Consider the following 16,534-nt stretch of genomic DNA (forward strand, 5'->3'; position numbering starts at 1 on the left):
ACATGCGAAAGGTTGATCACTGCATTGTCACTCTATATGCGGATGGCGTCATTTTGTTCCTTTCACACCCCGAAGAGTCACTCCCACCGCTGTTGGAGCTCATCGAATCACTCTTAAAGGCGACTTAAACCCAGACTTTTTTGTTTAAAATATACCTTTTTAAAAATCACAAGAGACAAAATTAAATATTTAAGTGTTGTCATCCCCAAGGATGCTGAATTGATTTATAATTGGAACTACAGTATCTCGACATGATAGAGATGTTAAAGCGTAACACTGAGATCTGGAGAGTTTTGCCTCTATCTATGATGTATTATTAAAATGGCTACAGTCACCAAATTCCTTTATCGCTTTCAGAATCTGCGGATTTTAACATCTTGCCTTTTTGTGTGGGGATACAAAGTACGCTGCTTCTCCCCCCCCCCCCCCCCCCAAAAAAACCCCCCCACATAATCAAGCCTGCCAAATTTTCAGCATTATTATTGGGCTGCAAATGCTAGAGCACTGGTTTATTGGCTGGATGCATACCCTGGCGTGGTAGATTCCTCCACGCCTTCATGGCTCGCTATTAAACAAGATATACATAACACTTCTCTTTTCATCAACTAAATCCCCTAGAGTTATTATATAAAAATAATACATTTGGTATCAAATAAGGACAACATTCTGTCTCCTGGAGAACTCTGTCTATACTCCTATTTGCCATAACCCCCCTCACTAACTGACAGTACTTTCCTATTCTGGAAGAGAAAGGGCATTACTACTATTACAGACCTTTACATTAATACTACTTTTGCCACGTTCGCACAGTTGAGTATGCAGTTAATCTGTATACTTAAATATGGAAAATGTATTTGTACTGAATAGGCTCTGTATTTGTCTTTTACCTAAAGAACAGGTTCACTTTATTTTAACCAAATCTGTATTTTGTGTGTGCGATCTCCCCGCATCTACACTACCGTTCAAAAGTTTGGGGTCACTTAGAAATGTCCTTGTTAAAAAAAAAAAAAAGTCAATTTAAAATAACATCAAATTGATCAGAAATACAGTGTAGACATTAATGTTGTAAATTACTATTGTAGCTGGAAACAGCTGATTTTTTCATGGAATATCTACATAGGCGTACAGAGGCCCATTATCAGCAACCATCACTCCTGTGTTCCAATGGCACGTTGTGTTAGCTAATCCAAGTTTATCATTTTAAAAGGCTAATTGATCATTAGAAAACCCTTTTGCAATTATGTTAGCACAGCTGACAACTGTTGTTCTGATTAAAGAAGCAATAAAACTGGCCTTTAGACTAGTTGAGTATCTGGAGCATCAGCATTTGTGGGTTCAATTACAGGCTCAAAATGGCTAGAAACAAATACCTTTATTCTGAAACTCATCAGTCTATTCTTGTTCTGAGAAATGAAGGCTATTCCATGCAAGAAATTGCCAAGAAACTGAAGATCTCGTACAATGCTGTGTACTACTCCCTTCACAGAACAGCGCAAACTGGCTCTAACCGGAATAGAAAGAGGAGTGGGAGGCCCCGGTGCACAACTGAGCAAGAGGACAAGTACATTAGTGTCTAGTTTGAGAAACAGACGCCTCACAAGTCCTCAACTGGCAGCTTCATTAAATAGTACACTGCAAAACACCAGTCTCAAAGTCAACAGTGAAGAGGCGACTCCGGGATGCTGGCCTTCTAGGCAAATATATATATATTTTTAATGGACAAAAAAGATTTAGCCAGACGGTTAATTTTACACTTTCCCACCCACTCAGGCTATGAACTCTGATAGGGTAATAATGGTATGAGCCTCTTTCTCTACTTCCTGTCTTCACCACCCTCTCTCCCTTCCCCTCAGGGCCTAAACTCAGAGGGTGGTAGTAATGGTATGGACTGGGAGCAGCCCCAGTACCCTCCATTGAACCTGGGAGACCCAGAGAGCGGGTACCTGACTGAGGCTAACCTGCTGGCCATCTCCCTGCAGATCGGACAGGACTGGAGGTCCATCGGCATCAACCTGGGAATCAGCTACCAGGAGCTGGACCGCATACAGTACAAATACAGGTGGGCATGTTCATTAGGCACCAAATGTAAGAAAACTGACCGAAACAGGGAGGCATTACCTGTACTTATCCAATAACAAACACTAATTTTGCATTAAGTACAAATACACGTGGGCATGATGGTTACTGTGATGGAGAACCAGGGTCCTGTTCATTAGGCACCAAATGGAAGAAAAAAGCGGATTGAAACTGGGAGGGACTTCCTGGACTTGAGAAAAGCTCAATCTTTCGTTTTTTTCTGTTGCAGATCGCTTTTGAATTTTATTTTTTTCGTTATGTACCCTAATGAACAAGAGGCAGGACGTGTTCACTTAGGAATGATTAACCACCCTGCATACAACCATATGCGATGGTCATATGTCATATTAAATGTGTCCGTATTTCTAGTTATTTCCAGTTAAGTTGCAACAACATATGCATGAACATTTGCATGAAAATAGCTTTGCTTGTAATTTTTTCTGTCCATCATAAACTAACACCAACATTTAATTCTGTTTATCAAGGAGTACAGTATGAGTCAGTCTTATTTGATTCTGAATCAAACTTTTATTTGAGTCATACAGTATTTCATTTAGAATTACATTTTATTTCAGTTGTATAATATTTGATTCTGAATCAATCTTTTATTTGAGTCGTATTTGACTCTGATTCACGTGGTGAATGTGCATCAGATGAGATCTCAATTGCTGACCTGACCTGTAGTAAGGTGATGTGTCACTGTGTCACTGACCTGTAGTAAGGTGATGTCACTGACCTGTAGTAAGGTGATGTCACTGACCTGTAGTAAGGTGATGTCACTGACCTGTAGTAAGGTGACGTGTCACTGACCTGTAGTAAGGTGACGTGTCACTGACCTGTAGTAAGGTGATGTGTCACTGACCTGTAGTAAGGTGATGTGTCACTGACCTGTAGTAAGGTGATGTCACTGACCTGTAGTAAGGTGATGTCACTGACCTGTAGTAAGGTGATGTCACTCACCTGTAGTAAGGTGACGTGTCACTGACCTGTAGTAAGGTGACGTGTCACTGACCTGTAGTAAGGTGATGTGTCACTGACCTGTAGTAAGGTGATGTGTCACTGACCTGTAGTAAGGTGATGTGTCACTGACCTGTAGTAAGGTGATGTCACTGACCTGTAGTAAGGTGATGTCACTGACCTGTAGTAAGGTGATGTCACTGACCTGTAGTAAGGTGATGTCACTGACCTGTAGTAAGGTGATGTCACTGACCTGTAGTAAGGTGATGTCACTGACCTGTAGTAAGGTGATGTGTCACTGACCTGTAGTAAGGTGATTGTCACTGACCTGTAGTAAGGTGATGTGTCACTGACCTGTAGTAAGGTGATGTGTCACTGACCTGTAGTAAGGTGATGTGTCACTGACCTGTAGTAAGGTGATGTCACTGACCTGTAGTAAGGTGATGTCACTGACCTGTAGTAAGGTGATGTCACTGACCTGTAGTAAGGTGATGTCACTGACCTGTAGTAAGGTGATGTGTCACTGACCTGTAGTAAGGTGATGTGTCACTGACCTGTAGTAAGGTGATGTCACTGACCTGTAGTAAGGTGATGTCACTGACCTGTAGTAAGGTGATGTCACTGACCTGTAGTAAGGTGATGTCACTGACCTGTAGTAAGGTGATGTGTCACTGACCTGTAGTAAGGTGATGTGTCACTGACCTGTAGTAAGGTGACGTGTCACTGACCTGTAGTAAGGTGACGTGTCACTGACCTGTAGTAAGGTGATGTGTCACTGACCTGTAGTAAGGTGACGTGTCACTGACCTGTAGTAAGGTGACGTGTCACTGACCTGTAGTAAGGTGACGTGTCACTGACCTGTAGTAAGGTGATGTCACTGACCTGTAGTAAGGTGATGTGTCACTGACCTGTAGTAAGGTGATGTCACTGACCTGTAGTAAGGTGATGTCACTGACCTGTAGTAAGGTGATGTCACTGACCTGTAGTAAGGTGATGTCACTGACCTGTAGTAAGGTGATGTGTCACTGACCTGTAGTAAGGTGATGTCACTGACCTGTAGTAAGGTGATGTCACTGACCTGTAGTAAGGTGATGTGTCACTGACCTGTAGTAAGGTGATGTGTCACTGACCTGTAGTAAGGTGATGTCACTGACCTGTAGTAAGGTGACGTGTCACTGACCTGTAGTAAGGTGATGTCACTGACCTGTAGTAAGGTGATGTGTCACTGACCTGTAGTAAGGTGATGTGTCACTGACCTGTAGTAAGGTGACGTGTCACTGACCTGTAGTAAGGTGATGTCACTAACCTGTAGTAAGGTGATGTCACTGACCTGTAGTAAGGTGATGTGTCACTGACCTGTAGTAAGGTGATGTGTCACTGACCTGTAGTAAGGTGATGTGTCACTGACCTGTAGTAAGGTGATGTCACTGACCTGTAGTAAGGTGATGTCACTGACCTGTAGTAAGGTGATGTCACTGACCTGTAGTAAGGTGATGTCACTGACCTGTAGTAAGGTGATGTCACTGACCTGTAGTAAGGTGATGTGTCACTGACCTGTAGTAAGGTGATGTGTCACTGACCTGTAGTAAGGTGATGTCACTGACCTGTAGTAAGGTGATGTCACTGACCTGTAGTACGGTGATGTCACTGACCTGTAGTAAGGTGATGTGTCACTGACCTGTAGTAAGGTGATGTGTCACTGACCTGTAGTAAGGTGATGTGTCACTGACCTGTAGTAAGGTGATGTGTCACTGACCTGTAGTAAGGTGATGTCACTGACCTGTAGTAAGGTGATGTCACTGACCTGTAGTAAGGTGATGTCACTGACCTGTAGTAAGGTGATGTCACTGACCTGTAGTAAGGTGATGTCACTGACCTGTAGTAAAGTGACGTGTCACAGTGTCATTACCAACACTATGCAGATTAAACTGTGGGATTATCATGAGGCTAGATGAATATAGGATATGGCTAAAGCTGAACCTAAGAATAACGAGCTAAACTCACCCTCATCAATATGTTTGGGAACCCTTTTTTGAAGGTTAAGTGCATACGGACTTCAGAAACAATTCATAACCCAATTCATATCAAATTCATTACCCGTTCATAACCCATACATAACCCATCCATAACCAATACATAACCCATACATTTCAAATTCATAACCCATTCATGACCCATACATGACCCATTCATAATCATACATAACCCATTCATAATCCATTCATAACCCATTCATAACCCATACATAATCCATACTTAACCCATTCATAATCTATTCATAACCCATACATGATCCATACATAACCCATACATTTTTTATACATTTTTTTGCACCTTTTTTCTCCCCAATTGGTAGTTAGTCTTGTCTCATCGCTGCAACTCTCATACGGACTCGGGAGAGGCGAAGGTCGAGAGCCGTGCGTCCTCCGAAACACAACCCTACCAAGCCGCACTGCTTCTTGACCCAAAACTCACTTAACCCGGAAGCCAGCTGCACCAATGTGTCGGAGGAAACACCGTACACCTGGCGACCGTGTCAGCGTGCACTGGGCCCGTCCCGCCACAGGAGTCACTAGTGCGCGATGGGACAAGGACATCCCTGCCGGCCAAACCCTCCCCTAACCCGGACGACGCTGGGCCAATTGTTGCGCCGCCCCGTGGGTCTCCCAGTCGCGGCCAGCTGCGGCAGAGCCTGGACTCGAACCCAGAATCTCTAGTGGCAAAACTAGCACTGCGATGCCGTGTCTTAGACCACTGCGCCCATAATCCATATATAACCCATTCAAAACCCATACATAACCCATTCGTAACCGATACTTAACCCATTCATAAGCACATTTATAAGCATTGGTTATTACATCTTTATCACGGTCATTTCCCTTTTTATCAGAAGGATTTCTGGATGAGAGGGATCAAGAGGGATGCTGATTTGCTAAATGTAGTTGTTGTTTTCTGTGCCAGTCCAGTGTACTATTTCTGGATGAGAGGGATGAAATGATGTGCTCCATGTATTAGCATAGGATAACTAAAGTCCTTCAGTTCTCACTGGAGGGATTTAACTTGTTAGGAGTCTGGAAGAGAGATGAGAGAGAGAGGTGTATGGATGAGAGGGATGAAATGATGTGCTCCATGTGTGGGCAGGCACATGCTCTAGTAGCATAGGATAACTAAAGTCCTTCAGTTCTCACTGGACGGATTTAACTTGTAGAGAGAGAGAGAGGTGTATGGAGAGAGGGAGAGAGAAGGGAGTGGTTTAGAGAGACAGAGGAGAGAGAGAGAGAAGTGTATGGAGAGAAGGGAGTGGTTTAGAGAGACAGAGGAGAGAGAGAGAGAGAAGTGTAGAGAGGGAGGAGAGGGAACGGAGTGGTGTAGGGAGAGATGGAGGAGAGAGAGAGAGAAGTGTAGAGAGGGAGGAGAGGGAACGGAGTGGTGTAGGGAGAGATAGAGGAGAGTGAGAGAGAAGTGTAGAGAGGGAGGAGAGGGAACGGAGTGGTGTAGGGAGAGATAAAGGAGAGAGAGAATGGAGTGGAGTAGGGAGAGAGAGGGAGAAAGTAATAGAGAGGAGAGAGAACAGAGTGGTGTGGGGAGAGATAGAGGAGAGAGAGAATGGAGTGGTGTAGACCGAGAGATAGAGAACGGAGAGGTGTGAGGAGAGAGTGGAGAGAGAACAGTGGTGTAGAGAGAGAGGGAGAAAGTAAGAGATGGAGAAATAACTGAGTGGTGTAGGGAGAGGGAGAGATAGTAAGAGAGGGAGAGATAACTGAGTGGTGTAGGGAGAGGGAGAGATAGTAAGAGAGGGAGAGATAACTGAGTGGTGTAGGGAGAGGGAGAGAAAGTAAGAGATGGAGAGATAACTGAGTGGTGTAGGGAGAGGGAGAGATAGTAAGAGAGGCAGAGATAACTGAGTGGTGTAGGGAGAGGGAGAGATAGTAAGAGAGGGAGAGATAACTGAGTGGTGTAGGGAGAGGGAGAGATAGTAAGAGAGGGAGAGATAACTGAGTGGTGTAGGGAGAGGGAGAGATAACTGAGTGGTGTAGGGAGAGAGAGATACATCTGAGTATCAGTGTGATCTCCTGCAGTGTTCCAGATGGCTTAGTGACGAGTCTGATGCAACTGACAAAAAAAGGGATTAAAACAAAAAAACATTCTCCTCCAGCTTGTCCTCTCTCTCTCTCTCTCTCTGTCTCTCTCTCTCTCTCTCTCTCTCTCTCTCTCTCTCTGTCTCTCTCTCTCTCTCTCTCTCTCTCTCTCTCTCTCTCTCTCTCTCTCTCTCTGTGTCTCTCTCTCTCTCTCTCTCTCTCTCTCTCTCTCTCTCTCTCTCTCTGTGTCTCTCTCTCTCTCTCTTCCTCTCTCTCTGTGTCTCTCTCTCTCTCTCTCTCTCTTTCTCTCTCTCTCTCTCTCTCCCTCTCTCTCTCTCTGTGTCTCTCTCTCTCTCTCTCTCCCTCTCTCTCTGTGTCTCTCTCTGTGTCTCTCTCTCTCTCTCTCTCTCTCTCTCTCTCTGTGTCTCTCTCTCTCTCTCTCTCTGTCTCTCTCTCTCTCTCTCTCTCTCTCTCTCTCTCTCTGTGTCTCTCTCTCTCTCAGCCTCAAGTAGGGGATGATTAACATTGATATTCAGTGGGCAGCATTTCTGTTAGTTTGAGGATGATGAACATGCTAACAAACACAAAAAGATAGCTTCAGTGCTGATGCTGCAGAAAAACACTTATTATGGTATTTTTATGAGAGAGGGGGGGAGAGACAGAGAGGGGGGGAGAGACAGAGGGGGGGGGAGAGAGAAACAGAGAGCGAATGTGTGTGACTTGAATTAATCTCAGAAACGAAATGTTCAGGTCACCCCTGTCATTGATCTGTCCTGATGTGTTCCATCTTCTGCACCACACAGGTACACAAGTACACAGGTACACAAAACATCACTACTAGTGTGTGTGTGTGAATGGAAATAGTCTTTGAAAAGTCAAGACTTCTATGTCAATGGTATTATGCTGAGTCCTCAATTATCTCTCTCTTCTGTGAGTCAATCTTCAGAACAATATTTCTATGTGATTGATATGCATGGAGGCAGATACCAATACAGATGTGTTTGCTCTGTAAAAAAAGAACGACTTGAATTAATCTGAGCAATTTGACTCGAGCATTCCCTTCACGTGCCATTTTATCAATTCTCACCCACTATTCCCTTTGTGGTTCAACTCGGTTCAACACAGCTATGGGGTGAGCCTTCTACTGAAGAACATTAGTACCACGCCTGACAAAGCCAATGAACACCGTGCCTCACCGGAAGCTGTCCCACGTAAGGAGAGTGTGTTCATGCTTCTGGACGTTGTGTTGTTAAAACTTGGTAACTGGTTTTGTGACTTTCCTGCTGAGTCTGTTAGTTATTACGAAGGCTAACAAGCCTGGTTTGGGTTCATGACCATGCCCAAATAAATTAAAAGATACTGACGCTTTGTTGTCTTGGATGTCTCGGCGCTCGGGTCAGCTTGTGTTTGGGGACGGTGTCAGGAACAGTGGCTTGCCCGTGGCTGGTACTATTCCATTCCCCTAGTCCAGTCCATGATACGTACTGGTTTCCTTGGCAAACGTGTGGAATTCTTATGGTTTCCTCTCACGGGTGCCCGTATCTCGACTGGGTTATGGGACCTGGGGATGAATTGAGGGGCGTTGTTCAGATCAAATGTCTTGTCTGTCCGGGTTGAGGAATGTGAAAGCTGCCCTAACTCAAACCGGTTAGCTGTGCGCTCTGTCGCCAGCTAAGGGGAAGACCTGAAGACTGAGGGGGACCTGTGCCTGTCTCGGTCAAGCACCGTTTACCTCTCTTCCCGGACTTGGTCAAGCACCGTTTACCTCTCTTCCCGGACTTGGTCAAGCACCGTTTACCTCTCTTCCCGGACTTGGTCAAGCACCGTTTACCTCTCTTCCCGGACTTGGTCAAGCACCGTTTACCTCTCTTCCCGGACTTGGTCAAGCACCGTTTACCTCTCTTCCCGGACTTGGTCAAGCACCGTTTACCTCTCTTCCCGGACTTGGTCAAGCACCGTTTACCTCTCTTCCCGGACTTGGTCAAGCACCGTTTACCTCTCTTCCCGGACTTGGTCAAGCACCGTTTACCTCTCTTCCCGGACTTGGTCAAGCACCGTTTACCTCTCTTCCCGGACTTGGTCAAGCACCGTTTACCTCTCTTCCCGGACTTGGTCAAGCACCGTTTACCTCTCTTCCCGGACTTGGTCGACGATCCGGTCTTATGTGGCCGGGCATCAGGCTGGGCTAAACAGCGTTGCATAGTATGCTAGCCAGGTTAGCTGACTCGTCAAGGCGAACTAGCTAGCGTACTGCCACTGGTGATTCCTGGCCTCCCATGGTGGAATTGTTTGTGTAGCTCTCTCGTTTAGTATACGTAGCATTCAGTCATTTGGTTATTCTAAACGGACCGTGCTGTGGTCAGAGTTATTCTCGAGACCGAAGGAAGACGCAACACGGGTTTTCTTCGGGCTAGCTATGTGCTGGCAGCAGGCTTGGTTAGTGCTAACCCGTGTGGATACCTGACATCCCTTCCAATGTCACAGGAAGGCCAAAAAGATCATCAAGGACAGCAACCACCCGAGCCACTGCCTGTTCACCCCGCTATCATCCAGAAGGCGAGGTCAGTACAGATGCATCAAAGCTGGGACCGAGAGACTGAAAAACAGCTTCTATCTCAAGGCCATCAGACTGTTAAACAGCCATCACTAACATTGAGTGGCTGCTGCCAACATACTGACTCAACTCTAGCCACTTTAATAATGAAAAATTGGATGTAATAAATGTATCACTAGTCACTTTAAACAATGCCACTTTATATAATGTTTACATACCCTACATTACTCATCTCATATGTATATACTGTACTCTATACCATCTACTGCATCTTGCCTATGCCGTTCAGCCATCGCTCATCCATACATTTATATGTACATATTCTTATTCATTCCTTTACACTTGTGTGTATAAGGTAGTTGTCGTGAAGTTGTTAGATTACTTGTTAGATATTACTGCACGGTCGGAACTAGAAGCACAAGCATTTCGCTACACTCGCATTAACATCTGCTAACCATGTGTATGTGACCAATAAAATGTGATTTGATTTGAGGTAGCTGGCTACTAGCTTAGCCGGACTGAGAAGCCGCATGGCTGACGTCGGCCAGCATACGGTTCTGTGAAAACAGTGCCTCCGTGTTTGGCTACGGCCCATAGGGGTACTACATTGCTGGAGCTCCTTTGCCTATTAAGGGCCAGGCTTCAGGCGGGATATACAGTATCAGGCAGTCTCTGTCCACACCCCTCCCCATAAGTGCTTTGCCTATTAAGGGCCAGGCTTCAGGCGGGATATACAGTATCAGGCAGTCTCTGTCCACACCCCTCCCCATAAGTGGCTTAATAGTGGGATTCATTGCCTGATTCCTCCCTGTAGCTCACTGGTCCCTATGAGGTGCTTATTGATACTGGTCCCTATGAGGTGCTTATTGATACTGGTCCCTATGAGGTGCTTATTGATACTGGTCCCTATGAGGTGCTTATTGATACTGGTCCCTATGAGGTGCTTATTGATACTGGTCCCTATGAGGTGCTTATTGATACTGGTCCCTATGAGGTGCTTATTGATACTGGTCCCTATGAGGTGCTTATTGATACTGGTCCCTATGAGGTGCTTATTGATACTGGTCCCTATGAGGTGCTTATTGATACTGGTCCCTATGAGGTGCTTATTGATACTGGTCCCTATGAGGTGCTTATTGATACTGGTCCCTATGAGGTGCTTATTGATACTGGTCCCTATGAGGTGCTTATTGATACTGGTCCCTATGAGGTGCTTATTGATACTGGTCCCTATGAGGTGCTTATTGATACTGGTCCCTATGAGGTGCTTATTGATACTGGTCCCTATGAGGTGCTTATTGATACAGGTCCCTATGAGGTGCTTATTGATACTGGTCCCTATGAGGTGCTTATTGATACTGGTCCCTATGAGGTGCTTATTGATACTGGTCCCTATGAGGTGCTTATTGATACTGGTCCCTATGAGGTGCTTATTGATACTGGTCCCTATGAGGTGCTTATTGATACTGGTCCCTATGAGGTGCTTATTGATACTGGTCCCTATGAGGTGCTTATTGATACAGGTCCCTATGAGGTGCTTATTGATACTGGTCCCTATGAGGTGCTTATTGATACAGGTCCCTATCATGGTAGTCTTATTGATACAGGTTATTATCATGGTATTATTATTGATACAGGTTATTATCATGGTATTATTATTGATACAGGTTATTATCATGGTATTATTATTGATACAGGTTATTATGGTATTATTATTGATACAGGTTATTATCATATTATTATTGATACAGGTTATTATCATGGTATTATTATTGATACAGGTTATTATCATGGTATTATTATTGATACAGGTTATTATCATGGTATTATTATTGATACAGGTTATTATCATGGTATTATTATTGATACAGGTTATTATCATGGTATTATTATTGATACAGGTTATTATCATATTATTATTGATACAGGTTATTATCATATTATTATTGATACAGGTTATTATCATGGTATTATTATTGATACAGGTTATGATCATGGTATTATTATTGATACAGGTTATTATCATATTATTATTGATACAGGTTATTATCATGGTATTATTATTGATACAGGTTATTATCATGGTATTATTATTGATACAGGTTATTATTGATACAGGTTATTATCATATTATTATTGATACAGGTTATTATCATGGTATTATTATTGATACAGGTTATTATCATGGTATTATTATTGATACAGGTTATTATTGATACAGGTTATTATCAGGTATTATTATTGATACAGGTTATTATCATGGTATTATTATTGATACAGGTTATTATCAGGTATTATTATTGATACAGGTTATTATCGATCAGGTTATTATTGATACAGGTTATTATCATGGTATTATTATTGATACAGGTTATTATCATGGTATTATTATTGATACAGGTTATTATAATATTATTATTATTATTGATACAGGTTATGATCATGGTATTATTATTGATACAGGTTATTATGTTATTATTATTGATACATGTTATTATCATATTATTATTATTATGAGGACTGGCAGTGGGACAGTGGTGGTGAGGACTGGCAGTGGGACAGTGCTGGTGAGGACTGACAGTGGTGGTGAGGACTGGCAGTGGGACAGTGCTGGTGAGGACTGACAGTGGTGGTGAGGACTGGCAGTGGGACAGTGCTGGTGAGGACTAACAGTGGTGGTGAGGACTGGCAGTGGGACAGTGCTGGTGAGGACTGACAGTGGTGGTGAGGACTGGCAGTGGGACAGTGCTGGTGAGGACTAACAGTGGTGGTGAGGACTGGCAGTGGGACAGTGCTGGTGAGGACTAACAGTGGTGGTGAGGACTGGCAGTGGGACAGTGCTGGTGAGGACTGACAGTGGTGGTGAGGACTGGCAGTGGGACAGTGCTGGTGAGGACTAACAGTGGTGGTGAGGACTGGCAGTGGGACAGTGCTGGTGAGGACTAACAGTGGTGGTGAGGACTGGCAGTGGGACAGTGCTGGTGAGGACTGACAGTGGTGGTGAGGACTGGCAGTGGGACAGTGCTGGTGAGGACTGACAGTGGTGGTGAGGACTGACAGTGGTGGTGAGGACTGGCAGTGAGACAGTGGTGGTGAGGACTGACAGTGGTGGTGAGGACTGGCAGTGGGACAGTGCTGGTGAGGACTAACAGTGGTGGTGAGGACTGGCAGTGGGACAGTGCTGGTGAGGACTAACAGTGGTGGTGAGGACTGACAGTGGTGGTGAGGACTGGCAGTGGGACAGTGCTGGTGAGGACTAACAGTGGTGGTGAGGACTGGCAGTGGGACAGTGCTGGTGAGGACTGACAGTGGTGGTGAGGACTGACAGTGGGACAGTGGTGGTGAGGACTGACAGTGGGACAGTGGTGGTGAGGACTGGCAGTGGGACAGTGGTGGTGAGGACTGACAGTGGTGGTGAGGACTGACAGTGAGACAGTGCTGGTGAGGACTGACAGTGGGGGTTTGTCTCGCCCCCTCCTGCCCTTGGCTCGCTCCCTACTGCTGTGGAGCGGTGCACACTTTCCCTTGCTCTGGGGACGACGCATCTCACCGGGCACCTCACCACGTTGTGTGGATCTGCTATCCAGGGGGGGCCTCTGTTCTCGGGGACTCCTAGACAGGGGAAACGTAGATCTTTACCCATCGTGAGAAAAGGCTCATTGTGGGCTGTTTTTCTCGATAAGGGACCTGACTGCTCCGTTGGGAATGGATGCTCTCACGCACCAGTGACCTCAGACCCTCCTTTACACGTTTCCCCTGTGGACCTGATTCATCCCACGCTGGAGAGGGTGTGGCTGGAGGGCTTGTTGTAGATTCATGTGGCTCCATGTTGTCCCAAACAACCTCGGTTAGTCGAGGACCCGTGGCATCTCCCGTTAGGAGAGTTGCAATCTGTGGTCATGACTGTCCTACAGCTTTTCACATCCTCCTTTCTCTTCTGAGGAGCAGCGGAGGTTGCGTGTCCCTGTGTGTCCGGTACGAGCTTATCTACATTGAGCGGACCAGGTGTGTCCGTTTATGTGACCGACTTTTTTTTGTCTGTTTTGCTAATCCGGCTCGTGGTAGAACGCTTTCTAAGCTGTCTCTCTCTAAGCTGTCTCTCTCTAAGCTGTCTCTCACTAAGCGGTCTCTCTCTAAGCAGTCTCTCTCTAAGCGGTCTCTCTCTAAGCGATCTCTCTCTAAGCTGTCTCTCTCTAAGCTGTCTCTCACTAAGCGGTCTCTCTCTAAGCTGTCTCTCACTAAGCGGTCTCTCTCTAAGCGGTCTCTCTCTAAGCGGTCTCTCTCTAAGCAGTCTCTCTAAGCGGTCTCTCTCTAAGCGGTCTCTCTCTAAGCGGTCTCTCTCTAAGCGGTCTCTCTCTAAGCAGTCTCTCTCTAAGCGGTCTCTCTCTAAGCGATCTCTCTCTAAGCGCTCTCTCTCTAAGCGGTCTCTCTCTAAGCGGTCTCTCTCTAAGCGGTCTCTCTCTAAGCGGTCTCTCTCTAAGCGGTCTCTCTCTAAGCGGTCTCTCTCTAAGCGGTCTCTCTCTAAGCAGTCTCTCTCTAAGCGGTCTCTCTCTAAGCGATCTCTCTCTAAGCGATCTCTCTCTAAGCGGTCTCTCTCTAAGCTGTCTCTCTCTAAGCGATCTCTCTCTAAGCAGTCTCTCTGTCAGACTGGATTGTGGAGGCTATTTTTCTGGCATATGACAGCAAAAGGCAGGAATTACCTAGCAGTGTACCATTGTGTCATTGTTTAAAAGGTTGCCTGTAGGAGATATTTGTCCTGCGGTGAGTTGAGTAATCTTTTTGAGGTTTTAACGCTTGGATGTCACTGCCGGGGTGGTGTAAGGAGAGAGTACGCTTCCTATGTAGCCCCACAGTGTGTTTATGGCTGGGACAGGAGAGGGTCATTAGACAGCGAGCGGATTTACGCAATACCCGGGTACCACAGGGATAACTGTCGGGTTGTAACTCTGGGTGGTCTGCCGCGGGTCGTTTCATTTGGTGTCTACTGGGATCGGCTTTGGGGCGTATATATATTTCATATCCCCATAGCTGTGTTGTAAAAAAAATCTAATCAAATTTATTTGGTCACATACACATGGTTAGCAGATGTTAATGCGAGTGTAGTGAAATGCTTGTGCTTCTAGTTACGACTGTGCAGTAATATCTAACAAGTAATCTAACAACTTCACAACAACTACCTAATACACACAAGTGTAAAGGAATGAATAAGAATATGTACATATAAATATATGGATGAGCGATGGCCGAACGGCATAGGCAAGATGCAGTAGATGGTATAGAGTACAGTATATACATATGAGATGAGTAATGTAGGGTAAGTAAACATTATATATATAAAGTGGCTAGTGATACATTGATTACATCAATTTTTAATTATTAAAGTGGCTTGAGTTGAGTCAGTATGTTGGCAGCAGCCACTCAATGTTAGTGATGGCTCTTTAACAGTCTGATGGCCTTGAGATAGAAGCTGTTTTTCAGTCTCTCGGTCCCAGCTTTGATGCACCTGTACTGACCTCGCCTTCTGGATGATAGCGGGGTGAACAGGCAGTGGCTCAGGTGGTTGTTGTCCTTGATGATCTTTTTGGCCTTCCTGTGACATTGGGTGGTGTAGGTGTCCTGGAGGGCAGGTAGTTTGCACCCGGTGATGCGTTGTGCAGACCTCACCACCCTCTGGAGAGCCTTCCGGTTGTGGGCGGAGCAGTTGCCGTACCAGGCTGTGATACAGCCCAACAGGATGCTCTCGATTGTGCATCTGTAAAAGTTTGTGAGTGTTTTTTGTGACAAGCCGAATTTCTTCAGCCTCCTGAGGTTGAAGAGGCGCTGCTGCGCCTTCTTCACCACGCTGTCTGTGTGGGTGGACCATTTCAGTTTGTCCGTGATGTGTACACCGAGGAACTTAAAACTTTCCACCCTCTCCACTACTGTCCCGTCAATGTAGATAGGAGTGCTGCTCCCTCTGCTCTTTCCTGAAGTCCACGATCATCTCCTTTGTTTTGTTGACGTTGAGTGAGAGGTTATTTTCCTGACACCACACTCCGAGGGCCCTCACCTCCTCCCTGTAGGCCGTCTCGTCGTTGTTGGTAATCAAGCCTACCACTGTAGTGTCGTCTGCAAACTTGATGATTGAGTTGGAGGCGTGCAAGGCCACGCAGTCATGGGTGAACAGGGAGTACAGGAGAGGGCTGAGAATGCACCCCTGTGGGGCCCCAGTGTTGAGGATCAGTGGAGTGGAGATGTTGTTACCTACCTTCACCACCTGGGGGCGGCCCGTCAGGAAGTCCAGGACCCAGTTGCACAGGGCGGGGTTGAGACCCAGGGTCTCCAGCTTAATGCTGAGTTGACCGACTGAAAGGGACTGTATAGTTGTGACTATAACTATAACACCTGTTTTGCCTCACGTCGCCCAGTTCTGGAATCGGTGAAGACCGGGACTGAAGGAATTCATCTGTACCTTGGGTTTATCGCCTGTGGAAGGCGGAGCTTCTGGTGAGGCACAGTGTTCATTGGCCTTTTCAGGCGTGATTCTAATGTTCTTCAGTAGGGCGTCAACGCGCAAAATCCCCATAGCTGGGTTGTAGCTTATTTACCTCCTTCAGAAAACATAGTTATAGTCACAACTGTACATTTTCTCCTGCTTCTCTCTGTCTGTCTGTCTGTCTGTCTGTCTGTCTGTCTGTCTGTCTGTCTGTCTGTCTGTCTGTCTGTCTGTCTGTCTGTCTGTCTGTCTGTCTGTCTGTCTGTCTGTCTGTCTGTCTGTCTGTCTGTCTGTCTGTCTGTGTTACATAGAGGCCAGGAAAACCCTACATTTATAGAAGCCCTTACAAATACCTCTCTCTTGCTCTCTCCATCTCTCTCTCCTCTCTCCATC

The 16,534-nt window shown here is 45.6% G+C and overlaps 1 protein-coding gene across 2 annotated transcripts in view; it reads left to right on the top strand.

Moving 5' to 3' along the window:
- The window catches only part of pidd1 (p53-induced death domain protein 1), a 52,450-nt gene that overhangs the window by 30,755 nt on the left and 5,161 nt on the right, over positions 1-16,534 (top strand). For both annotated transcript variants that reach the window (XM_082968190.1, XM_082968189.1), the window contains exon 15: positions 1,854-2,059. In XM_082968190.1, the coding sequence (XP_082824316.1) occupies positions 1,854-2,059 (206 nt within the window). The remainder of the gene's footprint in view (positions 1-1,853; positions 2,060-16,534) is intronic.

The sequence above is a fragment of the Salmo salar genome, chromosome 23 (assembly GCF_965601325.2).
Source record: "Salmo salar chromosome 23, fSalSal1, whole genome shotgun sequence".
In the NCBI taxonomy this organism is placed as follows: domain Eukaryota; kingdom Metazoa; phylum Chordata; class Actinopteri; order Salmoniformes; family Salmonidae; genus Salmo; species Salmo salar.